The 24,366-nt window shown below is 41.2% G+C and overlaps 1 protein-coding gene across 1 annotated transcript in view; it reads left to right on the top strand.

Moving 5' to 3' along the window:
• The window catches only part of ABHD12 (abhydrolase domain containing 12, lysophospholipase), a 44,556-nt gene that overhangs the window by 14,952 nt on the left and 5,238 nt on the right, over positions 1 to 24,366 (top strand). The window contains exons 2-6 of the mRNA XM_071739958.1: positions 6,393 to 6,517; positions 9,564 to 9,669; positions 11,982 to 12,101; positions 14,982 to 15,012; positions 23,315 to 23,360. Coding sequence (XP_071596059.1) covers positions 6,393 to 6,517; positions 9,564 to 9,669; positions 11,982 to 12,101; positions 14,982 to 15,012; positions 23,315 to 23,360 — 428 coding nt within the window. The remainder of the gene's footprint in view (positions 1 to 6,392; positions 6,518 to 9,563; positions 9,670 to 11,981; positions 12,102 to 14,981; positions 15,013 to 23,314; positions 23,361 to 24,366) is intronic.

Here is a 24,366-nt window from a genome sequence, read left to right as displayed (position 1 = left end):
AAACATGCTCTGCATGGCTCTTTACAATCTACTATCTTCATTCTTTTGAAGAGTTGCTGAAGTGATGATGCTATTCTGCACTTCAGTTTTTGGGAAAGGGACTAGAATATTTGTTCAGTAAAAGCAAAGGTTTGCTATTTTATGGAACTCTTTGTAGGAGATGCTAAGAGAATCTGGTAGACATGATTTTCTTCTTTTTTTCCAGATCTTTCCAAGAGCAAAGACTTTTAGGAATTGGTTTGAAGTGTAAGTCTGCAGATATCCATGCAGTTTTATGTCAGTGATTTTGGGGAGCTGTTTTATGAAACAAGCACGTTTAAACAAATTAAATAGTAATGCCTTTACACTTGTGTCTTGTTTTGAGAACCGTGGTTTATGATTGTTTTTAGGTAACTGCTAAATCCCTAGGATTCCAAGATGAGTTTGGGGCCTGTGTTTTTTCCTTTTGAATTGCTTTGCAGTGAGCTGATCCTGTTAAAAGGGATCCTAATGCCAAAGGGGAGGAAACAGTTGCTCTGATTCTAAGAGTTCTGGCAGGTACTGCTGTGTTCCCACCGGCTTTCACGAATTTGCAGAAAGATCCCTTTTTGAGATTGGATGAATTTTCTCTAATTTCATCTCCCTGCTACCTGTACCATGAAGCAGAAATAAGGCCTGATTGCAGACTTTTTCATTGAAGAGATTTCTGCATAGCTGGGCTCCAAAGAAAAGAATCATGTGGTTAGCTATTTGCCAATACAGCTTCGTTCACTGTGAACAGAAGCCAGGAGGGGACAAACCCTTTGACATGAGCATCTTTGCAGTGTGCATTTGGCTGCAGGTAAGGCACGTTTTGCAGCAAACCAGAGGAGAAGAATACACCTCCCCTGCCTGTGACCTCCCGTTTAGGGACCTAAGATGCTCTGTCTGAATGGGTTTTCACACAGTTGGAAGGTTTATAGTTTGTTGTTTTTTTCCTTTTTATTTTTTTTTCTGGCAGGGAACAAGTAAAATAAAATATTAATCAGCTTGGGTGGCTCAGATAGCCTGTGTGGAGGGAGGAGAAAGATAGGGAGATTGGGTGACCCTTTCACCCTTCAGGACCTGTAAGAAGGAAGAGCCCTGTGCAGTACTACTATCCAGACATTCCTGTAGGAAGGGAAAATGAAGCTCTTCCAGAGTCTTCTTGGGCTGGAAACTGCCTTTTGCTTTAAAGAAAGGCTAGCAAGGAAGGCTGGAAGGCTTGCTAGTGACATGATGTGTGGGCTGGCCTGTGTGTGTGTGTGTGTGTGAGACTGCTGGGTGCCTGACTTTGTCTCAGTTGCAGTTTCCAGGTTGTAGAATATGTCATTTTGGGTACGACTATTTACTCGAATTAGTTACAATCCTTTGAATTCCCTCTGACCCTCAGTTTTTTGCCTATGTCTTCATCCATGCACTGGTTTTGGTAAAAGTGATAAAACTCATGGCTTGAGATAAAGACAGTTTAATAGGTTAAACAAAAGTTGTATGAACAAGGTAAGCAAAATAAGGAATTCATTCACAACTTCCTATCAGCAGGCAGGTGTTCAACCATTTCCAGGAAAGACAGGCTCCATCACACCTAGTGGTTACTTGGGAGGATGAAGCCTGTCACTAGTGCAACCTTCCCTTCCTTCTTCCCTCAGCTTTATATGCTGAGCATGACATCAAATGCTATGGAATATCCCTTTGGTCAGTCAGGGTCAGCTGTCCTGGCTGTGTCCCTGCCCAGCTTCTTGTCCACCCAAGCCTGCTTGCTGGTGGGGTACTGTGAGAGGCAGTAAGAGAGACCCTCTGTAAGCACTGCTCAGCAGTAACAAAAATATCCTTGTGTTACCTGCACCTTTTTCAGCACAAATCTAAAACATGTAGCCTATACTAGCTACTATGAAGAAAATTGACTTCATCCCAGCAAGACTAAAAAAAAAAGTTTTTTATTAGAAAAGTAGGGTAATGTGCTCTTCTTATGGTGTTACATATTTCTTGCTCTAGCACTTTCGAAGTCACTTAAGTCACCTGTTAATTGGGAGGTACCTTGCATGACCAATAATAAAAATGCTTTTGGCTCTCCATGTTCCATGCTCTGAATTCCTGCTGGGAAAGGGTTGCTAGGTGTGGTTTGAGCAGCTGATGATTTGAAGGACACCAAAGCAAGCCAGAAAACAGTATTTACTAAACAAACATAGTCTCATACAGGGATGTCCCTGAGCATTTTGTTTTACTATTGCCTGTCCTAGATGACAAAGGCCATGGGCCTTGCATGTGTGTGTCTGTATATCTTTTTAAGGACTGTAAGCCCAGTGTGTGTGTGTGTGTGTGTGTGTGTGTTTGTTTCTGATAAATTTTGTTCTTGCTTGACTGCAGGCCTGATGATATCAGTCTCTTGTTTCACCCTTGACCTGCCCTTTTTCACCCTTATAGCACAGCTGATAAGGGGCTCCTAATGGAAACTCCTGTGGTGTCCTTCTGTTGCAGAAGTGATTCAGGTGCTCTCCAGGGGACATGATTTTTATCAGAAGCTGTATGCAGAACATGCCACAGTAATATGGTTATTTGACACTCTCTGGAGTTTGTTGGAGAGGAGGGAGAAACACAAGTCTTGTGATTTGAAAGATGCCCATAGGAATTTTGTTTGTCTCAGCTGCTCTTTGCAGATACAGTGACTGTGGACCAGGGGTTTAAACCCCTGTTGTGTCAGTACTTAAATGCTAGTTTGGTGGTTGTTTCCTATGGTGAGATGAAGGATGTTCATGTCTGCAGTTCCCTTACTGTTGGTAAAGATGGCACATTCAGGAGAAGCTGTCATGAGAGCAGCATCAGTGTCTTTTCATCAACTCTTATTGTCTGCCCACATGCAAAATATGCTTGTTCTGAGTGAATATAGGACCTTCATCCAGGGTAAATTGCCTGGAAAATTTTCCAAGTCTGATGTCAACTTGACTTTCTTCTTCCATATTCAAGTGTCTGGGAAGTAAATATGTTTTTCATATCCACCTTGGAAACCTCTGTGAAGCAAAAGTGACTTCAGATTTTGCCTGCACTTGGATGGAACCTAGAAGTTGGGCACAAGCCTTTGCTGAATGAAGAGAGAAGATGTGATGTCAGTGGAGATTTAAAAAAATTTTTTTGGGGGGGTGACTTTTGGCTGATGTGTTTGTTTTACTGGACACTACTTTTATCGTTCCCATAATCTGCTTATGATACCCTTCACTGTCATCAGTTTGCAGCTGTGTATTTTCTAAGTCAGTTTATTTTACAACGAAGACTGATGTGAGTTTCTGGGTGAAAAGTATGTTGCTGCTGCTTTTGCTTGAGCACACCCAGAGCTCCCTGTGCAGGGCATTTCCTATTTTATTTATAGTTTTCCTGCAGAGCAAGAGCAGTTTTATTTATCTCAAGTGCTCACTAAAGACTTATAATTTTGCAGTGTCAGTATTTTCACATGTTGTCTTGGGTTTATCAGGAGAAGCGAAGCTGTTTGTTGATGAGTAGAGGCTTTGCCCTGGTTGCATTTTAAGTAGACATCTCCCTGGAGATGACGTTTAAACATCACATTACTGATTAGCATTTGGTGTGGGGTACCAGAGAAAAGGATGAGAAAAAAAGAGAAAAATAAAAAAGAGAAAATAAAAACATTCCTGAGCTCTAACAGCGTTACTTGAACAATGTCTTCAGCATTTCCTGATTCCAGCTCATGGTTTGGTCATGCTATATGCTTTTGTAAACCAGACATCTGAAGAGCCTGTATTTTGATGTGCTCTGGTTGTGCCTGGAGGATTTCAGACCTGACTCCGTTACCTTTCTAAACAAGTGGAGGTTTTTGGTAGAATTGAAATCCATATGTATGTGGAAGTTTCCCATGAGAACTCTGTTTGGCTGCAGCAGGATCTGGGCCCTAGGTGGGATAGCTTGCTGGAAAGCCCTGTTGTGCTTGGTTGCTCACCTGGGTTACCCTTCTCAGTGGGAGGGTGGTGATGGCAGAGTCACCTCTCAAGTGTGAGGCAAGAGGAAACTGCAAGGTTGTGTTAACTATTAGCAACCAGTCGAATGAGACAAACAAAAAAAAAGTAACAAAAAAACAGATTTTTGCCATTGAAGAGAGCTAAATTATACCCTTATTGTTCAATAACTACATGTCTACCCTTCAGTAATCTCTCCTCCCCTTCTCTCCCACAAATCCTTTCCAGCAATGGAAATAGGCAGTAAGTGCTAACATGGGGGTGGTTGTGGAGAGCTGATTTTAATTGGAGAGTAAAGAGCTGTGGTCAGTTGCAGTCAGTTCAAGCAAGATGTTATGTGGGTTTTTTTTCTCAGAGTTGTTAGGTTTGTGTGTGTATTTAGGGATTTGACTATCACAGAATCACAGAATTGTCACAGTTGGAAAAGACCTCTAAGATCACTATGTCCAACTGTCAATATTCCCCCCCCCCACAATAAAATATGTATATCAATATCTGTATCACCAATAAGAGAATGTCCTGAAGTGCCTCATCTACATGGCTTTTAAATACTTCCAGGGATGGTCATTCTGCCACCTCTGTGGACAGCGCATTCTGATGCCTAATTACTCTCTCAATAAAGAAATTATTCCTCATATCTAGTCTAAATCTCTCCCGGTGCATCTTCAGGCCGTTTCTTCTAGTCCAATCATTGTTCAGTGGACAGAAGAGGCCAGCACCCACCTCCCTACAATCTCCTTGCAGGTAGTTGAAGAGAGCAATGAGGTCTCTTGATCTCATCTCAGCCTCCTCTTCACCAAACTAAACATTCCCAATTTCCTAAGCCTTTCCTCACAGGGCTTGTTCTCCAAACACTCCACCAGCTTGGTTGCCCCTCTTTGAACTTGCTCCAGCACCTCAATGTCTTTCTTGTAGTGAGGGGCTCAGCACTGAACACAGTACTCAAGGTATGGTGTCACCCATGCTGAGTACATGGGCACAATCACTTCCTTTCTTATTTTTTACTGTGCTGAAAAATTATTTCTGAGAAACCTGACTTTAGCCTAGGGCTACAAAAGCTGTTGGGATCTTGAGGATTTTTTGTGTATGATGAAAATAGTTCCATCCCAGTTCTGTTTGGACACTCATCTTTTGCAGAAAGGCTTAAAAAAAGGTCTTCAGACTCTCTATTTGATAGTTTCAAGTAGCTGACAGTGGTTGAACCCTCTTAATGCTAGTTTAGAGTGAATTCGCTTGGCTCCTAAAATTGTCAAACAGAAGATTAATAATTTCATATCTCATGGAAAAATTGATCTCTCATTTCAGCTGCCAGCAGTTCCTTATACCAAGAACTGGTTGTTCACTGGTGTGTAACATTCCTGCTGTTCCTGTGCTGGAAAGCTGTGTTGCCTGAAGGGTTTACATGCATTTTACTTCTTGACTGAATCAGTAGTTGAGAACCTCAGTATTTCTGCCCATGAAATGTTATTCAGACAGATACACTTTATGTGCACTTACATACACCTTATGTGTATGTGCATACATATGTATATACACATATGAGTGTGTATGTGGTAATTATTCTGAGGCAATAAAGTGTATGTTCAGAAAAATTTCTTGAGGAGCTGCCGTGTGATCCTTTGGTTGTTTTTTTGGTTTTTTTTGGGGGGGTTTGTTTTTGTGTTCTTTTTGTTTTGCTTTTGTTTCTTGTTTTGTTTGTTTAATGGGGGGTTGGTGTTGTTTGTTTAGGGTTTTTTTTGTACCTTTCTTTCAGAATACTTAGGAGAAAGTAGAAAAAAGGTCTTGCTGATATGGTTCCAAACTCAGTCTAGATTCATAGAGAATGATGCTGTAGATTGGAAATTTCATAATGTTTTATAGCTTAGAAAGATCTGCAGATAAGATATTATCATGATGTTTCATAACTTAGAAAGATTTGCTCTCCAGGGTGTTGACAAGTATGTACCTTTTTGATGGGACAAAGTGGAGTGTGTACTCCAGTCTGTACCTGAGATCATGTGAGACCTGAGATCATTTTATCAGTCTCATTACACATAGTTCCTCAAAATATGTGAAAATCTGACTCAGAAAAAATCTTGCTGATACTGAATTAAACAGGAAGTGCAGTCAGACTGCTTTTTGGAGACAAACACGTGATACAGGTTTGAGGTCTATTAAATCAGCAGAAAAAGCTCTTGCTACAAAATGTTGTAAAACACAATCCATGGGGAGTTTCTGTTCCCTTTTTCTAGGCTGCATACCATCAGCTGACAGTTTGGTTACTTCTGCTTCTCAAGCAATTTAGGCTACATAAACTGATGAAAGATTAGTTTTATTGAAATAGTGAATGACCAGGTTTTCAAATAAGCCAAGCATACCGATCTTTGTGAAAATTGCTTAATAAAATTCCTGTTGTATTCAGATCTTTTTTTTTTTTCCTTTTCTTTTACACAGGCGACATGGATTGTGGTTTCGATTGCGGAAGTTAATTATCTGGTTGCTGGGAGTGTACATAGCCATTCCATTTCTAGTAAAACTTTGCCCTGCTATTCAGGCAAAGTTGGTCTTCCTGAACTTTGGTAAGTGACTCAGTTTATTGGCATGGGTGAAGGGTGAAGGGGAAGAATGTCTGTCTTTCATTTGTCTGCCTTCATTTTCCCCTTCCATGAGTACAGCTTGTGAAGCATATGGATTTTCAGAGGTTTTAAGTTCTTCTAACTGTCATTTGGAAAACATGATCCTAGTGGTCTGCTAGTACTAGTGGTCTTTGTAGTATGTCTTTATATAAATACGGTGACCGAACTGAACTCGACTTTCAGCCAAAAAGGTCTCCTTCAGGAAAATGGGGTAATGTCAAATGTGTTTTTCTGAAGGCTTCAGCAGAGTTGCATGAATAGACAGCAAGCAAGTGAAACTAAATCCAGTGAATTGTTTTCCAGGCATTGGCATTTGTAGCACCTCAGATTGCGGTTTCTGTGAAGTGTTCACAACTCTTGTGCCTTGATTGTCAAAAGTGACAGATGGGTAATGTGAATAATTGCAGGTTACTTCCATTTTCATCACCTTGCTTTTTCAGTGATGATCTTACTTTGCCCTTGCAGAACTTCATTATGTCTCCCTGAAATTTCTACTTCTATTCATTTCCAAATGACCCAAATAGTTTTCCCATAACCCTGTCTTGAATTAGTACTTGCACTAATATCACTGCAGCATTGTTCCTACTGCCTTATATAATGGCAGTCAGATTTTTCTCATGATAGTAGGCTCATGAAAAACTGTTTGCCTTAATACAAAGAGCTTTATAACATAACACAACATTGGCATGTTCGAGTACTTCTCCACAAGAGAGTGACATTTCTCTTCCAGAGAAGTGGTGTAGGGTTTGCCTGGTTTTTCACCTTCTTGAATATAAATTACTACTCTTCAGACATCTTTTTCTCTTCCTTTTGTGTAGTTTGGGATTTGCTTCCAAAGCAGTAGCACAGAGTTTCAAGAGAAAGTGCTTCCATTTGTTTCTTGAGATAGCTAAAGATAAATTGATAGCAGCACTCCTGCTGTTAGCAACCAAACCAATGTCTGGATTTGTTCTTGTGGACAGACTTTTATTCCAGGTTATGAGATGCACGGGCATACGGGTGAAGATCTTGGGCTGGTTCCAATGGAAGTCTTCAGAAAAGTGAGATTTCTATAAATACAGACTAGTGATTTAGTGTATCAATAAGATTAACAAATGATGTGATTTTTGTCATGTGATGTGTTGCAAGTGGTACCAAATAGCTATAAAATATGTCACTAGCAAACCTCTTGATGTGCTAAATCTTCATGTGGTGTACACCTTTATGATTATGATGGCAATCTGTTTGTCTGTGTGTGTAGAATAGGTGGACTATCCCAGTGATAAATGCCACACATAAAAATTGCCCATACTATATTTTTCTCTTGTTCTGAGGTAGATGCTTACCTAGTCCCCATTATTAACATTTAGTGTGTCCCTGCTCATATCTTTTTGTAATATGAAATCTGGCAAGAAAGCCCTAACAGATTTGGCACATGGGAAGATCAAGGCACAGAGAGGTTGAATGATTTTGCCAGAGCATTGTTAGAAGTGACCTGAGTGCCTGTCCAGACCGCAACTGCAGAACCTACCGTCCTCTTTGAGGATCCACCATGCTAGTGAGAGGGTCACCAAGTTCTGTGGTGACAGTGCAGTGACCCAACTGGTCTCTGGTGGTGTGCTTGCTTTGTCTGGGACTCTTCCACATGCTTCTGCATAAAAGCAAGCAGACTTGCACAGGTATACATTTGTAGTTTAAAGGGGCTGTATTTGTCAGGTTAACACTAGCTGTTGTCTGCATTTGTTTCCATGTTTCTGGAATGTTTAGTAATTTTTTTTTTTTGGGGGGGGGTGGAGTAAGTGAAATGAGATATGACTGTCACCATTCTCATTGCTTCTTTGTGTGTCAATAACACAAAAACTTTGGTATATTAATTGTTATGCCACTAACTTCTAAGGAGACAGACTTCCTGGTTCTGTTGAAGTGGAGCTCAAGTTTGTGGGAAAAGCCTGAATCACTGGGAAAACATAGTCCTTAAAACTGCTTGATGCTCTCAGTAGGTCTTTATAGCATCTCTCTTGGTATTGGGCGTGTCAGGGACTGCTTAAGAGGCCATATGGTATTGATAATGGAAAAGGAAGCATTTAGAGTGAGCACATCCTCTCATTTAGCACATCACACAGTGTCCATGAGATTTTTTCCAAGCAATGGAAAACTAAATGCTAAAAATGTTTGATGTTTGACTTTCCTGATACTTTTCATATTTGAGTCATTGAATATCCCAAGCAGTGAACAACTGTGTGTTGTGTAAGTTAGGGTTCATAAAATACTTGAAAGGGTGAACTAAGATGTAATGATTTTGTTTTCAGGGATGTCTTCCTGAAGAGATCAGGTTTCCGGCTTAGTATGATCTCTTTTAAACGCTGCAGTGTCTGTGAGATATGACAATTATTTGGTAGTCTTTGGAGTGTGGACTAATGAACTGCATGTCCTTCTCGAAGGCTCAGGAGGACAGCGTTGTCTTACAGGACAAGAGCAATGTGGTGTCTGCCACTACAATGCAGTATCTCTTTTAGGTTGTTGTATTATAGAGATTGAAACCACATGGCATCCTGAAACATATTACAGCTCTGGGATCCGCTTTTTGTCCCATCAGTAACTTCCATTACAACTACAATGCAAACAGTAAGGGGTTTACCAAATCATCTAACTTACCCCCCTGACCCCCCAGAAGTGACTGTCTTGTATCTAGGATATTTACAAAGCAGACTGGGCAGAGATAGTTAAATGTGTGTCACTGGAAACTTTTGTTTCCTCCACTTCTTAATTTTAGCCTGCTCCCTGTTGTGTTGATTGATTGTGTCTTCTTCCCTTGCTTGCTTTGATGTTCATATTTTAGTCACAGCTGTAGCCAGTTCATCCTTACACTCAAAATGAGTAAGTTCTTCTCAGCACAGTGGACCAGTTTGTACAATTTTCCAGAGCATTGGTAAAGCAGTTTTTAAAGAAAATGAAGGTATAAAATGTTTCATATTCTGTTGGGGCTTTTTTCCCTTTTTTTGTATTTCAGTGAGGGTCCCGTATTTCATTGACTTGAAAAGACCACAGGATCAAGGTTTAAACCATACCTGTAACTATTACCTGCAGCCAGAGGAGGATGTAACCATTGGAGTCTGGTAAGGAAGCTTGTTTTGTGCTGTGCATCTTCGTCCTCCTTGTTCTTAGTGTTGTTTACCCAGTATTTTTGCTGTAGGTATGACAAACATTGCCTGCTCTGATTTGTGGATATTTGTGTTTTCCTCTCCCAAGTGACCGTGTTCATGTTGAAAAGTATGCAAACCTCTGAAGCTTGTCTGAGCTCAGATTAGTAATGCATGAAACACAACTGAGCGATCTGTGCATTCAAAGAAACTTAATAATTCAGAATTGCTACAAAGATCATGCCTCCATATCAAATGAGGCCCAAGGAGTTCTGTCATTTGACTGCTGTTTGTGTTTTGTTCTGCAAAATAAATGTCGAAGAAGATAGGAAAGCAGAATCAAAGTATTGAGTACGAGGAAGAATATTTTGTGCATAAAACATGTCATGTTTGGAGCGTGGGAGAGAACCCAACATGCAGTTTGCTCTCTTAGCAGAACAAGTGACAGTGTCAGAGCTTGCTTTTCATTCTGTTCTCACGAAGATGATTTTCTGATCCCAGGCAAGGGCAATTAATTTTGGTTCCTTGCTACCCAGGATCAGCACAGATGACTGGTTCTCTGTCTGAAAAGGTCTTCTTTCAGTACTGCCTCGGTTATTACACCAGCTCAAACCAGCTTCTGCATCTTTTTCATGATCACTTTCTATTGTATCTTAATGATAGAAATTTCAAAGCCACAGAAAAATTCCTGCTAGCTTTGAAGAAAAAAGTGTGCAGTTTGAATATAGATGCAAGAGCAGCAAACACGTGAAAAAAGCTCTAGACATTGTATGATGTGTGGAGGGGAAAGGGTGCTGTTCCTTAATACAGCCAGTGACGTTAGATCTGTAGGATTTGGAGTTTTCAGTTACATATATGTAGTTTGTATGTGTCCTTTAGTGTGGTAGAGATTTTCTCTTTACTTGAAAGCATATGACCTTCTGAATGGGACAGTGATACCCTTCGACATAACGATGGTTTCTTCTCTGTAAGTGAATTTTGCTGGAAGACATGTTTAGAAGCTGGAAGTTCAACCTTTCCAGGGTAGGCTGATAAATAGTTGTTTGTACCCTCAATTAAAAAATAAATTCTACCTGTTAAGCTGTCAAAAAGTCTAAATTGCAGTATTAAAATTTTTGTTTCCCTTACAAGTGTGCTGTGTGTCTTTATTAAAACAGAACTTCCAATTTGTGGTGGCAATTCAGAGTCCATGTCATATGCCTTGATACTTAGGAGATAGGTTTGGAGCCTTGCTTTAATGCCTGTGTAAGTTCTTGTGTCTGATACACTTACCCAGTGTTGTTCATGAGCTTGCACAAGTCTTGAGGCAGAACAGTTGGAGAAGCTGAGTCCTACAGTTACTGGGGGACTTTTTCCTCCTCAAGAGCTCAGTATCTGCTGGCTGTATGCATCATGCAAGTGGAGTTTTTACATTGTTTTCCCTATGTTTTGTTTTTTTTTCCTCTGAGCTTTATACCTGGGGGACAGTGTGGTGAATGGAGTTGGTTTCTCCAAGAAGAAGCCATCTAAGCACTTAAGTTACTTCTGGCAGTTGTAAGCTAACTCCCTTCTCAACAATTTAAGATGGTTGTGGGCATGTACTTGCTTTCAGTGTTTGTCTTCTGGAGTATTTATCCAATGTAAATGCCTACCTTCTCTTTGGTTTGTCATTCCTCTCTTTTTGTCCCACCAGTGTTGAATTACTTCTAACAGGCAACCCATCTGTATTACCTACAGAAGAACAGCTGTGAGCAGAAAATTCATGGGTTTTGTAAATTACAGTTTTTCCAGCTAAAACGTTATACCTTCAAGACTGAAAACAAAATACATTATTTTCTTGTCAGATTCTTAGTCCCAATTTTTCCTTGGATTTGTGATAGTCGTATGTGCTTCTTACTGAATTTCCAAAACCAAATTACCTAGATTGTTCTGAGTATCTGCTGACCTACCTGTGAATCCTGTTTGTGTTATATGTTAATTGAACTAATCAAATGCCATAAAAACTGAAGAATTGAGATTCTTTCTCCACAACAGTGCAAAGTTCAGTAATTGTGCTCTGGGTATATCTATGAAGTTTGTTGCCTTGCAGAGCCCCAAGTTTTGAATGCAGTGGTGATGGAGGTGAAAATGTAGAAATATCCCTCGCCTCTGCCTTTTGAATTTGCCCTTCTATCAATTCATGATAGTTTTATGAAGAGTGTGTGTGAGGTCTGCAGTCTTGGGTTAATGAATTGTTGAGAAAAACTCAAAATTCAAGTGGCAGGCACTGGGTAGCAACAGAACAATGTAATTTTTCCTTCTGTATACAGGCACACAGTCCCAGCAGCCTTATGGAAGAATGCCCGAGGGAAGGACCAGTTGTGGTTTGAAGATGCTTTGGGTTCCAGCCATCCTGTCATCCTTTACTTGCATGGCAATGCTGGAACAAGGTGAGGCACAAACAGTGATGGCTTTGTTTTAGGCTGTTTTTTTGGCTTGCCACAGATTTAGCACCTTGAGAGGAAAGGTGGGGACAAACTTTTTAGTAGAGCCAGTAGCAATAGGACAATAGGTAATGGTTTTAAACTAAAAGAGGGTAGATTTAGGCAATGTGTAAGAGAAATTTTTTACAATGAGGGTGGTAAAATGCTGGGAAAGGTTGCCCAGAGAGGTGGTAGATGCCTCATCCCTGGAGACATTCAAGGTCAGTTTGGATGGGGCTCTGATCAATCTGATTTATTTGGATATGTCCCTGTTTACTCTAGGGGGAATTGGACTAGGAGACCTTTAAAGGTACCTTCCCACCTAAGCCATTCTTTGATTCTACAATTAAAACCGAAATTAAATCTAAAAGTGGCTTGGCACTTCTCCTGTCTTTTAAAAAGAAAGTGTGTATTAATAAATTATGCTTTTCCATGTATTGAACGGAGGAATAAATGTATTGCAGTTCTCAGAGGTATCTGATGTAGTTTACCCTGTATCCTCTGCTAAAAGCCAGGAGGCTGTGACACTATATCAGGTAGGGAGAAGCGCTTCCTTTCAGTGTAATGGTCTCTGAATCAAGACATGGGACTGTATTAGTGTTTCTGTGTATGTGATTTACATCACATTAAATAAGCATCACATTAAATAAACTTTCCAGTTCCTTTTGTGAGCTTATTTTAGTAGTTAACACATTCTGAGGAAGGAAAATCAGAAGGAAAGAGGAAGGTAATGTACTTGTCTTGTTTCATTACTGCATACATACAGGATGTTTTTTTGGAATGGGAGTATTTCTGAAGTTTGTAATTTTATAGTTGACTATGTGTACCACATAAAAAAGTAGGTCAGTTCTCTATATAACTTATTGCTAGATCCTAAAAGCGATTTTTGTTTGAAACTTTTTGAAACTTTCGGATGTTTCTCAGAATCACATTCTTATTGCCACATTTTTCCATGATACAGTTCTTGACTTTATTAGTAGAACAGTCTTTTTCCTTAATATGCATCTTAAAAAGAGTATCAGCCCCTGTCTTAGTTCTGTGTGCCAGTGCATGTTCTTTTGAAGCTGATGCCTGTTCACAGATACTCTGCAAGAGCAGAAACATTGCAAAAATGTTCCGTGATGTAAAGCAAAGAAACTGTTTTAACTGTGCTGCTAGTGAAGGTTCGCTGCACTTTACATTGCAGGAATGTTGCCCTTTTTCACTTAAACTCTTGTTTTAGTGCAGCATTCTTTTTTGATACAAGGAGGTGGTGTGGAGGATGCACACTGTGAGCCAGGAAATGCATGAGCAGATTTGTTTTGGGAAACTGACCTTGTATTCTTGTGCTGATATATTACAAGGTTTAATCAAATTGTTGCATTATTTTTTCAAATACTGCTTCGCTTGTTTTCTTCCCTTTATTTGGCTTAGCAAATGATACTAATGGAAACTGTTAAGCTGCAGCTTAATGGTGGCAATTTGGGACCAGTATCTCTGTTATGTGGGTATTGATTAGATTTACTTCTTGGCTCCCCCAAGTGCTACTGAGATAAAGTACCAGGCAATGGATCAATTACGTATTTCCCATTTCACTTTGTTCTGTGTTTTGAAGAAGCTAGAGATGTATTGGCTTTGCCATTTCAGCTTTAATATATATTGCTGTCTTTTTCTACACTGCCTGTTCAGTCTCTTGTCAAAGCGCTGCTTTATTGATGCAGGCTGCATTAACCATAAGTAAAAGACACTGCCTTGGATTTCTGGTTTGCCTGAGTGGTCTGGAGCTGAGGTAAAAATGTTACATTTACTTAAATACCCTCAGACAAAATTCCTCTGTTGCACTCAGAGGTATGCATGAAAAGGCACCAATGTGTGATCGCCAAGGATGACTTTTCAAGCAAGTGATTTTCTTCTTCAAACTTGTGTGATTCAAAAATTAATTACAAGCAACATCTTGCATTTTACCCTTAGTTATTTGGCTGCACGAGGTATTTTGTAGTACAGTTGGAGCTGGCAGCTTTTGGCCAGCAGGTACATGCATTCTTAGAGGGAGGTCTGAAAAGTGGCATTTTGGTTTAGATGCTGCACTGATCCAGCCAGTCATAGTGTGAATGTGTTAGAGTTTTCGTAAAAGCGAGGGAGTAAATCTAATCTTACATCAATACTAGTCTAATGTTTGAGTGTGGATTTGCCATATCATGTTGTGAATATATTTTAAAGCGTGTTAATGGCATTTTCACTCTCCATTTTATTGTCTAAATTTAAATTTATGAAAAAAAAACAAGAAAACACAAACCACTTGAAAGCAGATTCTTCCCCTGGACTTATTTATAGTGTTCAACTCTGGTTTTCTCTGCTCAGTCTTTTGCACATGTCCTTTCTGTCTCTGTGCTTGGAGCAAGGTGGGAAAATCCAGGTCCAAAAACTGCTGCTTGAGTTAATGTGGTGGGTTCTGCTGAGACAATCACTCCTTTGAGAGCAGGGGTTACTGGCTGGGGCAGCACTTGGTGGCAGGAGTGCAGTGTCTGCCAAGCCCTGAGGGATAGGCTGTTTTGGATTGTATTACTGACTTTGAAAAAAGCAGATAGAAGAGTGGGTTGAAAAGTTCATCTTTACCTGCTGTGATAAGCGATTTGTAGGGAGAAGTTGACTTGAAAACTGTATCCTGCATAGCTCAGCAAAGCCTTGCTGTCTCTTTGAAGCCTGTGATAAAGCAGTTATGGTATTTCTTATGTTTGACATGTTTGTTTTAAACTGGAAGCCTGAGGCAATTGGAAAAATCTGTTTCTGGAAGCTTAAATGTTCACGTGTTTTTTTTGTTTGTTTGGTGTTTTGTTTTGTCTTCTCTTCATGAATCACCCTTGCCAGAGGAGGGGATCATCGTGTGGAGCTTTACAAGGTAAGTGGCTGCACGTGTTGTCCAAGCAGTTGCATCAACACATCAGATGTGCACAGACTTGAGAAAACTGCTCATTACAGCCCATTGCCAACAAGCAGATGGTTTAGGGCTTTTATTCTCCTCTAGAAATGACATGTATGGAAGAAAGGATCTGTGAGCACACTTCCCCATATTAAAAGATATTTGAAAGGTCTTTTTCTTGCTATTATTGTCAGCTCCAGCTGAGCTAACCAGGTTATTTGCAAGGAATACTGTCCCAACAGTTTATAGAAAAATTAATTTTTGCTTAATAACAGCTATAATTTGATTGTATATACTAGTATATTAATGCAAGGTACCATTTAAGAGTACTCTGTCAAATGTTACCAGTCACAATATACTCACCATCATAGAACAGAATGTTTTCAGTTGGAAGGGCCCTACAATCTGTTCCTACTGCCCAGCCGCTTCAGGGCTGGGAAAAAGTTAAAGCATATTAAGGGAATTGTCCAAATGCCTCTTAAACACTTTCTCCTTTTGAGCTCCACAAGGAATTCTCTGTTCAGCCACATTGGTCTTCTGCATCACTTGCTTGCCTTAGAACATAGTGGGATTGCCTGCTCCTGTGCTTCTAAAGGTGATTCTTAAAAAGACTGATCAGCACTCATGGATGCCTAAGCCCTCAAAAATAGATTCCCATGCCACTCTGCTAAAAACTCTGCTAGCCTGAGTAGCTTTAAGTTTGCTCTCCTGAGTCCCAGGTAGCAAGTCTGCTGTCCTTTTTTTCTCATTATTATATTGAAAATATCAAATTGAGTAATTAGCATGGCCAAGACATCCTCTTACCATTACATCTCCCACAAGACCTTCTCTGTTCACAAATAGTAAGTCTAGGGGATATCTTTGCGAGCTGGCTCTCTAAGTACTTGTGACAAGAAGTTACCTCCTACAAACTTCAAGAGTTTCCAAGGCCTGCTCTTCGCAGCAGTAGAGTAGCCCCGTTTGCTGTCTGTAACATTTAAATCTCTCAAAAGGACAAGAGCTACCAATCCTAATTTCTTCTAATAATATATACACACATACATTATTATTATCCTAATAGTTTATAAATATCTCCTAGAAATGTACAGTTACTTACTGATGCTTGCATCCTGGGAAAATATATGTGGATATCTATGTGGCTAGCTCAGATTCCTCATGTTCTTCAAACTTTTTAAGGTGATATTTGGTCTTTTAATGGTCAGAATGCTGCACTGAGACAGTATAAACCTCCTCGTTCTCTTTCTCTCACACACGTATATCCATATATATAAAAAAGTTGAAGTTGGTCCATTGAAGTTGGATGGGGTGACAAATCTGGTATTTACCTATTTGCAGAACAGTTTGTTGCAGTCAAACGTTTTCAAGGTGGCCACTGTGGGGGTCACTTGATCACTTGGTTAGGCAGGCAGGTGCAGTCTGGGTTTCCTGCTTTTCCCAGGCATTGTAGTGCCATTGTAGGAGTGGTGTCATCTCAAGTGCTGAAGGTTTTGTACAAAACCCAGTGAATTTCTCAGATATAGCACCATGATGTGTTGCATGAAAACAGGCAATTTCATCTGCTTTGGGTCTTTTGCCTGATGACTTTTATGGTAATTTGTTTTATTGAACTTGGCTGAAATTCTTGTGCACAATTTGTTGGTCTCATATTGCATGTTTCTAAAAGAGCCATAATTATTTTTGCTTCCTCATTTCAGAGAGGCCTCAGTCTTTTTTCTGGTGGATTTAGGTATCCTTTCCTTCTCGTCATCATTTCTGTCAGTATTGGCACTCACAAAGCTTTATTGCAACGCAGCTCCTTTGCTCCCCTGCTGCAAAGGCTTTTTAATTCAGATAACTTAGAAAATATTGTCTCGTAGCCCAAGAAGGCAGGTGGTACTTCTCTTCCTTTAAGAAGACAGGATGAGGTGAGTTGCAGAAAGTTGGTTGAGGAGACTGTTGTGTATGGTGACCTCCTTGGTCATTCTTCTGGGAACCAGCTTACACTACAGTGCATTTTGTGCTGGCTGAGACAGGCAGGGTTGTTTTGGATTGTGACCAAGTGCTTCTGAATACTCAAATGACTCTGTGTCTTTCTGTGTTGTGTACACATGTGGAGAAGAACACAGTTAACAAAAGCCAAGGCTTCTGTTCCTGGATCTGTTACTCTTTTGCCTCTGAAAACATTGACAACTTGCTTAGCTTGTCTTTTTCAGCTACTCACATGGAAACACACACCTGGGTTTACCAGAACCACACCCAAAGCTCCAGGTTCCTGCTTAATGTGGCAGAATGAAACAGGCTGGATTGGTGTCCTTTTTGCTGGTGCAGCTAGTGGGCTGCAAGTGTTGGGGGCAGCCCTCTAGAACAGCCTCAGAAAAGAGCTTTGCTCAGCATCATCACTGAGAACTGAGACTGTCACCTGCTGTGCTTTGAACAGCCATGATCCATAATCATTCTTGGCCCAATGTCACAAATGTTTGTCAATGGACAAATTGGAGAGGTGGGCCCAGGTGAACCTCGTGAGGTTCAACAAGACCAAGTGCAGGGTCCTGCAACTGTGTCAGAACAATCTGCACTTACCAGTACAGGCTTGGATATGAGGTTTTGGAAAGCAGCCCGGCAGAAAAGCAGAGGGGATGAAAAGCTGGATAACAGAGCACACTTGCAGCCCAGAATGCCAGTTACATCTTGGGCTACATCAAAAGAAACATGGCCAGCAGATTAAGAGAGGTGATTCTGCCACTTTGCTCTGGTAATACTTCACCTAGAGTATTGCATCCATCTCTGGAGTCCTCAACACAGGAAGGACATGGACCTGATGGAGTGGGTCCAGAGGAGGGCCACAGAAATGATCAGGGGGCTGGAACACCTCTCCTATGAAGATAAGCTGAGGGAGCTGGGACTGTTCAGCCTGGAAAGGAGAAGGCTCTGGCGAGACCTGATAGCGACCTTCCAGGATCTGAAGGGGGGGGCCTACAGGAAGGCTGGAGAGGGACTGTTTACAAGGGCCTGTGGTGATAGAACAAGGGACAATGGTTTTAAATTAGAGAAGAGTAGATTAGATTGCATGTTAGGAAAAAATTCTTTACAATGAGGGTAGGGGAAAAATGGAACAGGTTGCCTAGAGGGGTGGTTGAGGCTTCATCCCTGGTGGTATTGAAGATGAGGCTTGATGAGGCTCTAAGCAACCTGATCTAGTTGTAGATGTCCCTGCTTACTGCAAGGGGGTTGGACTAGATGAACTTTAGAGGTCCCTTCCAACCCAAGTCATTCTATGATTCTGTGGTTCTATAATGTGTTTTTGAAGATGGTAACAAGCAGCCAGAAGCCATCAGTGGAACAAAGACAAGTTACAAACTTGCTTTGAGGGGCATGCTTTCTTCTAGGCTGGACAAGTGTTCACTTATTCTTTGCTCAAGCCTGGTTTCAGGGGTACCACAGTTAACAATGTGTTCTGGGTCACTGTGTTATTCACGTTATTCAAATTATTCATGCTTGAATAATGCACCTCAAAACCTTTTAAAACTGACAGTTCTGTTCTCTTAGCTACCCTGACTGTCAATGACAGACTGCTGCAAGCTCCATCTGCAATTCATATCTGTACATTGAGGCTTTGGCAGTGAGACTTTTAGTTCTTACTACCCTGATGTGCTGGAATAGTGGAGAGCTGGTGCAGAAGGGTTTTTCCCACCTCTGTGTGAGGTTCCGTAGCAGCACATGGAACAATAGAGTATTGTTGTAGGGGCGTAAGTAATTACTGTAAGTAAAACATTTGGCATTGTTACTCTAAACATCCTTTTAAAGATCAAAGGAAATACTTGTTATCTGCAAAATCAACCGAAATTTTACCAGGTTCATCTGAGGCATTTTCTGAAATAATTATGACAGGGAAAAACAAGAAAGGAAAAGACTAAAAAGAGTCTTAAAAAAGACTAAACCAGAAGAGGCTGTTAATGCAGGGTATGGGGTTGGGATGCTCCCAGGGATGTTCAAGCTTATCATCAGCTGTTTGTGTCTCACCAGGAGGAGCTGGATGTTGATGGCAGTGGTTATTCCTACTCGGGTATCCTCCACAGTAGACCACACTTTGACCTTTCTTTACACATCTGCTTTCCTCTTTGGAAGTGGGTGCTTGGGTGTTGCAGCTGTCCAAATACAGCACAGGAAGGAAAATTCATGTGCAGCAGAGTTATGCTTGGAAGCAATGTGTGCTATTAGTGTGGGTCCCTGCATCATGAGGGTTGAGGAGGGCACCTTATGGCTCTTGACAGCTGCACTGGGGGTAGTGACAACTTCTGCTGCTTTTCCTGCTTGTTCCTGTTCCTCCTCAGCCTCAACTCTTCTGTTATCTGCAGAAGAAAGGTATCTCTGAAGTGTAAGGCTGGGGTGGTGCCCATGGTCAGGGCTTGGCAGGTCCCTGGAGCAATGAACCCCTGCAAGTTGTTCACCTGTGACTTGGCTTTGCGTTCGGTAGATGCAGGACTGGGAGGCTTCATTGGCTTCTTCCTTTGGTAAAGGCCTGAGATGACTTGCATCATCTTTATCCCAGTTCTTTGTGTCTGCTCTCTGCTAGGCAGAGGAGAAGTGGGCACACCAGCTTGTGCCATGCTGGGCAGGGAGGAAGCAGGTCTTGGTGGTCAGGGGCCCTGCATAGGTTTAGGTGAACTTGGAGATTGCTGCAGCCTGTGCCTGAAAGTGTCTTTTGGGCATCTTCATTGCTTACTGCTGTGAGTAGGCCAGTGCTTTTGGCAACCTGACCAGGACACAAGCCAGACAGATTAATGTTGCAGCATTTCCTGCTCTCTGCCAAGTGTAGCCTTTGTGTAGCCTTTGCAGCTCCTGTCTTCCAGTGGCAAGATGAGAATTCGGCTGGGGGTGCATCATGCCATTCTTGTCCCTCTTCAGAACGCTCCATGCTCTTTCCAGGAATGGCCACTGCCTTGGATGATTTGCTGCTTTTAGCTGTGCTGAGTGGCAGGATTTGGGAATAGGGCTGTGCTTGGAGTTTCAGATTTGAACTGAGCTTATCTAAAGTTGGAGGCCACACTGTGGTGGTCTGTGGCAGGGGTGAGGTGGAGGTGGTGGCTGGTGCAGTTCAAACCAGTGGTCTGAGATTGCAGAGGGGAAACCAGGTGCTGAAGGGCTGATTGCAGGAAGACAGATGGAGGGGAAGGAGGTAAATATTCAGGTGGAATAAGGCTATCATGGGAACAAAGACCTGGGGCAAACAGCAATGCTCTCCTGCTGCAGGGGTTGAGCTCCTGTAGTGAGGTGGGTACCAACCATAACAGTACCAGTGTAAAGTATACATTCACAGAAACATAAAAGATATGTTTCTCTGTCAAAAAAGGAAAAAACAAAACAAAAAACCCACATTTATAAACAACTGAAGTAGAAGTGTATTTTTTAAGAAGTAGAGGGTGGTAAAAATCTGTTTTAAAATGTAACATCTGCTAGTTAAAATAAAGGGGCATCTATTTGTTACTGAGAAGACATGCCAACACATTAAAAAAAACATATATAGAAGATAGATACACTATCAACAGGTTATATTATTTTTAGTGGCCTGGAAAAGGCTAGACTGTATGTGATATCAGTAAAAATTAAATCATGTTGTATATCTGAAAAGCAAACTTGCAGAATGGAACTTTATGTTCTACATTTCCAGTCAGGTGTTCTAGTATGTAAGTGAACATATTAAAAAATATATGGTGATTGGATGATCTTGAAAGTCCTTTCCAGCCATGATGATTCTTTGATTCTCATGGAAACAGCTGTCTGGCAGCACCTAATTGGTTCATTAATATTTTACCCAATTATTCTGCCATTGTTACATAGGTCACAGTGCTGTTCTCTACTGTCGTGTTGTATATACATAACCACATCTCTTTGGTGGTGGCATAGTTATTTGCAAGAAAATGTTGAAGAAGCTGTAACTTGGGCATGCAGATCCCAGAGTGGAACAACTGCATGTTTAACACCTCTGCCTTTGCCCTCCAAGTGCAGCAAGGGTGATCATGCTGTAATGAGTTTGTGCAGGGGGCACAAAGATGCCAGTAAGCATCTGGGCACACTCTGTGGTACAAAGGAGAACTTACTGGCTTTCCATCGTCAAATGACCCTTTAGATCTTAGTGGGGAAATGGAAATGCTCTCTCCATTTCCAGCCAGGCACCACTTGTCTGTGTAAGCTGCATACTGTGTGCCCCCAGATTGTTGTAGATCATCGAATCGTTTATAACTACCCAATACCTGTGTTTGTAACCTGTTACTGTTACAATCGTAGCGTTCCTGTAGAAGTTACACTCAGCCCACAGGTGTCATTCCAGCTGTATGCTGCTATTGTCTCCATACCACTAATTATTATTATAATACTAGTATTACTTAATAATGCAACCAGTGCTAAGCCAGCTGTTATTGCTGGAAGTCCATCTTGTGGTGTGATGACCCCTAAAGGTAACAAATGTGCATCGAGCAGATACCCGATCTGCAACAGTCCAAACCACTGCCTGCAGTCCCCAGACAATGATGTCCTAACACTACAGGAGTTCTGAACTTAGCTTTGCATCCTTAGCAGTGATTTTATTTGTTGTGCAAGCTTCATTGGCTATAAAATCAAATAGCAACTGAGTAATGCCAGCACATTACAATGAAGAGCTAGATGCTGCCCTTGGGCCTCTGTGGGCTATCAGGAGGCCAGCTGAAGGGGTAAACACCTCCAAGAAAATACATTGCTTGGTCACAGTGAGAAGCCTTGAGCCACAGGAGGGTTTGCAGTATCCTTGCTGGACTTGCGAGCAATACCCTGCAGTTGGTGGGCTGTGGGAAGAGGAAATTGCAGCCTTGTAACCCACTGCATACAGTATTGCTGCTGCTAGTAGCATGGCTGAGGCTCATAGGTCTTCTTCTTGGCCCTGTTTTGGAGCTCCCTGGAGCACTGTTTTGAGCTTGTGTATCCATAAAAGCAATTGTCTGGCAACCAGGTGGCCACTGTGGCTATCTAGTTTTAGTTTTACTGAGCTTGGTATAATTGCATGTCATGGCAATAACTGTAGAACTTCTGCAATGTTTTTATGTATGAGTAAGTGGTACAGTTACTCTGTGTCAGATGGAAGGCTGATGACATCATCACAGTGATGCAATGTAGTACAGGCCTGGTGTGACAGGGGAGCCCTTGGAGGTGGGGACACAGAGAGCACTGCAGAGGAGTGCAGATATGCACGTGCACAGGGTGGGACACAGGCTGGTCCCAGAGAATCCCAGGCTGTCCACAGCCTGCCAGTGGTCAGCTAAAGAGATGTATAGCTGGGAGCTGGGAAAAAGTGGGTTTAGAGGTAACAAAGAGAATGTGTCCAGTGTATGTTGAACACTCCCCATGAAGTAATTTGGGGTGTAATATGGAATCACAAACTGGTGAAGAGAAACAAATGTACAGTATGTGTCTGCAATGCATGAAAATTAGCCCCAGGTGGATTCTGGAGGGAGTGGGAGAAACTGTCAGTGTCATAGTTATCCCAGCAAAAGAGTAGTAGCCAAATTATCTGAACACCCCTCTTTTCTATACTGTCCTCTTTTTTTTTTTTTCTGTGCTAATGAAATCAAGTGTTGGTTTCACATATGAGAGGATTTCCATTAGTCTGTTAGTAGGTTTAGTGTAACTCTAAGATTGCTTTTTAAAATAATCTATCAGACATAGACAATGAGAGCAAGAACATCCTAATCTTTTTGGAGCTTTTGGTTGATTTTTATCTACTGTGGAGCTGTTAGGTTCGTACTGAGTAACAGTAGCCTGGAATGCTAGCATTGTTTTTGCCAAGGCACTTTTTCTGAGCAAGGTGATCTAACATGGGGCATTTCTCCTTGCTTGTAACATTTTGTTAGGATCACCAGTAGAGCAGTTGCATGTTTTGGATATATACATTTAAGCCTTCTGAAACCTGAAACAGGCTCCTATATGTTATGCCAATTTGCATAATATAAATGAAGCATTTGTTCATAGGGGAAATAGTCATAAGATATTAGTGATTCTTAAGGGCAGAACTGTTAAACGGAGAATCAAAACCTAAGCCTTATAAAGCCTTACAAAGGTCTAGGAAACAAGTAGATTAAAAAGAGTGGCCTGAGGTGACTACTGTTTGAAAAGCATCTGTGTGTCTACTATACTTGAAAGCTGTAAGTTGTTGCTTTACCATGTCAGGCTGTGATAATGTTATAAAGTACATCTCCACACTTGTCCTGAGGCATGAGCACAGCTGCTGTACAGGTCTCTGTGATGGGTTTCTGCATGTTTCTCTCCTCTCCAGGTTCTCAGCTCCCTTGGGTACCACGTGGTCACATTTGATTATCGAGGTATGTGGGCTTCCTTTATTATGAAAGACTTTGTGGTGTCCTGCTGTAGAAGCAAAAAAGAAGTAGCTCCTTTTTTTGAATCTTAGGGAGGTGATGTTTTAGAAATGTTTGCTGCTAGCTAATTAGATGTGGATATTGCTTCTTTTTTTCCTAGTGGGTATCCAAAGAACTTTGAGAATTCTTTTTTCCAGTGCCTTCCTATTTAGCACTGCTTCCTGACATCCAGCCCAGTGTACTCTGGCTCCTTTCTGTCCTCATGCCCAGTGCTCATTGATTAGGGAGCTAAGGAGCAGAGGGTGACCCAGACACCTACACTGTCACATCATCCAGCTAAGGCAACCTTTGGGTGCATATCTGGAAACTAGTAAGCTTGTCTAGATACAGTCTTTTGCATATGATCTGATGTACCCGAGGCCACACGTTGAACTTACATTTCTTTTTAAAAGCTGATAGGTAAGATAAGACGTATAGTAAATGTTTTACTAAAAATTTGGTAATGTCCTCATCAGAAGCTATGGTAATTTTGTAACTGTATGCCACCAGCAGTCAAGCATCTGCTGCTCATTTTTTTTTTTTTCCCTTCTTAGTATTTAAGCCATGGCTGCAGTGTAATGCCACTGGAGATAGAGAAAAGAAATTAATCCATTGCATTTTTATCAAGAAGACATCTGGGAGAGATTTATTTGTAGGAGCTTGCCCTGTTTTTCAGTCCTTCTGGCAGCTGCTTTCCTGGCTGCTTATTAGGTATCTGAAGGGATGTAGGAGGATGGCTGCTTAGCTGATGTGTAGACGTGCTGTCATAGTGATAGAAGCAAAAAAATCAGGAGGATGGAAAATTGCTTGAGGGCATTGATCGAACAGCATGGAAAAACTGATGTTGCAAGAGTTTTTTGAAATGTGTTTAGTTTTTAACCCTAAGCATTCAATTTTTATGCTGTTAGATATTCTAATTACAAATTGGTTACATGCATGCAAAAGCAGCTTGGGTTTGGGAGCTGGGCTGTGA

The sequence above is a fragment of the Heliangelus exortis genome, chromosome 3 (genome assembly GCF_036169615.1).
Source record: "Heliangelus exortis chromosome 3, bHelExo1.hap1, whole genome shotgun sequence".
Lineage (NCBI taxonomy): Eukaryota > Metazoa > Chordata > Aves > Apodiformes > Trochilidae > Heliangelus > Heliangelus exortis.
This window is presented reverse-complemented; position numbering and strand designations above follow the sequence as displayed.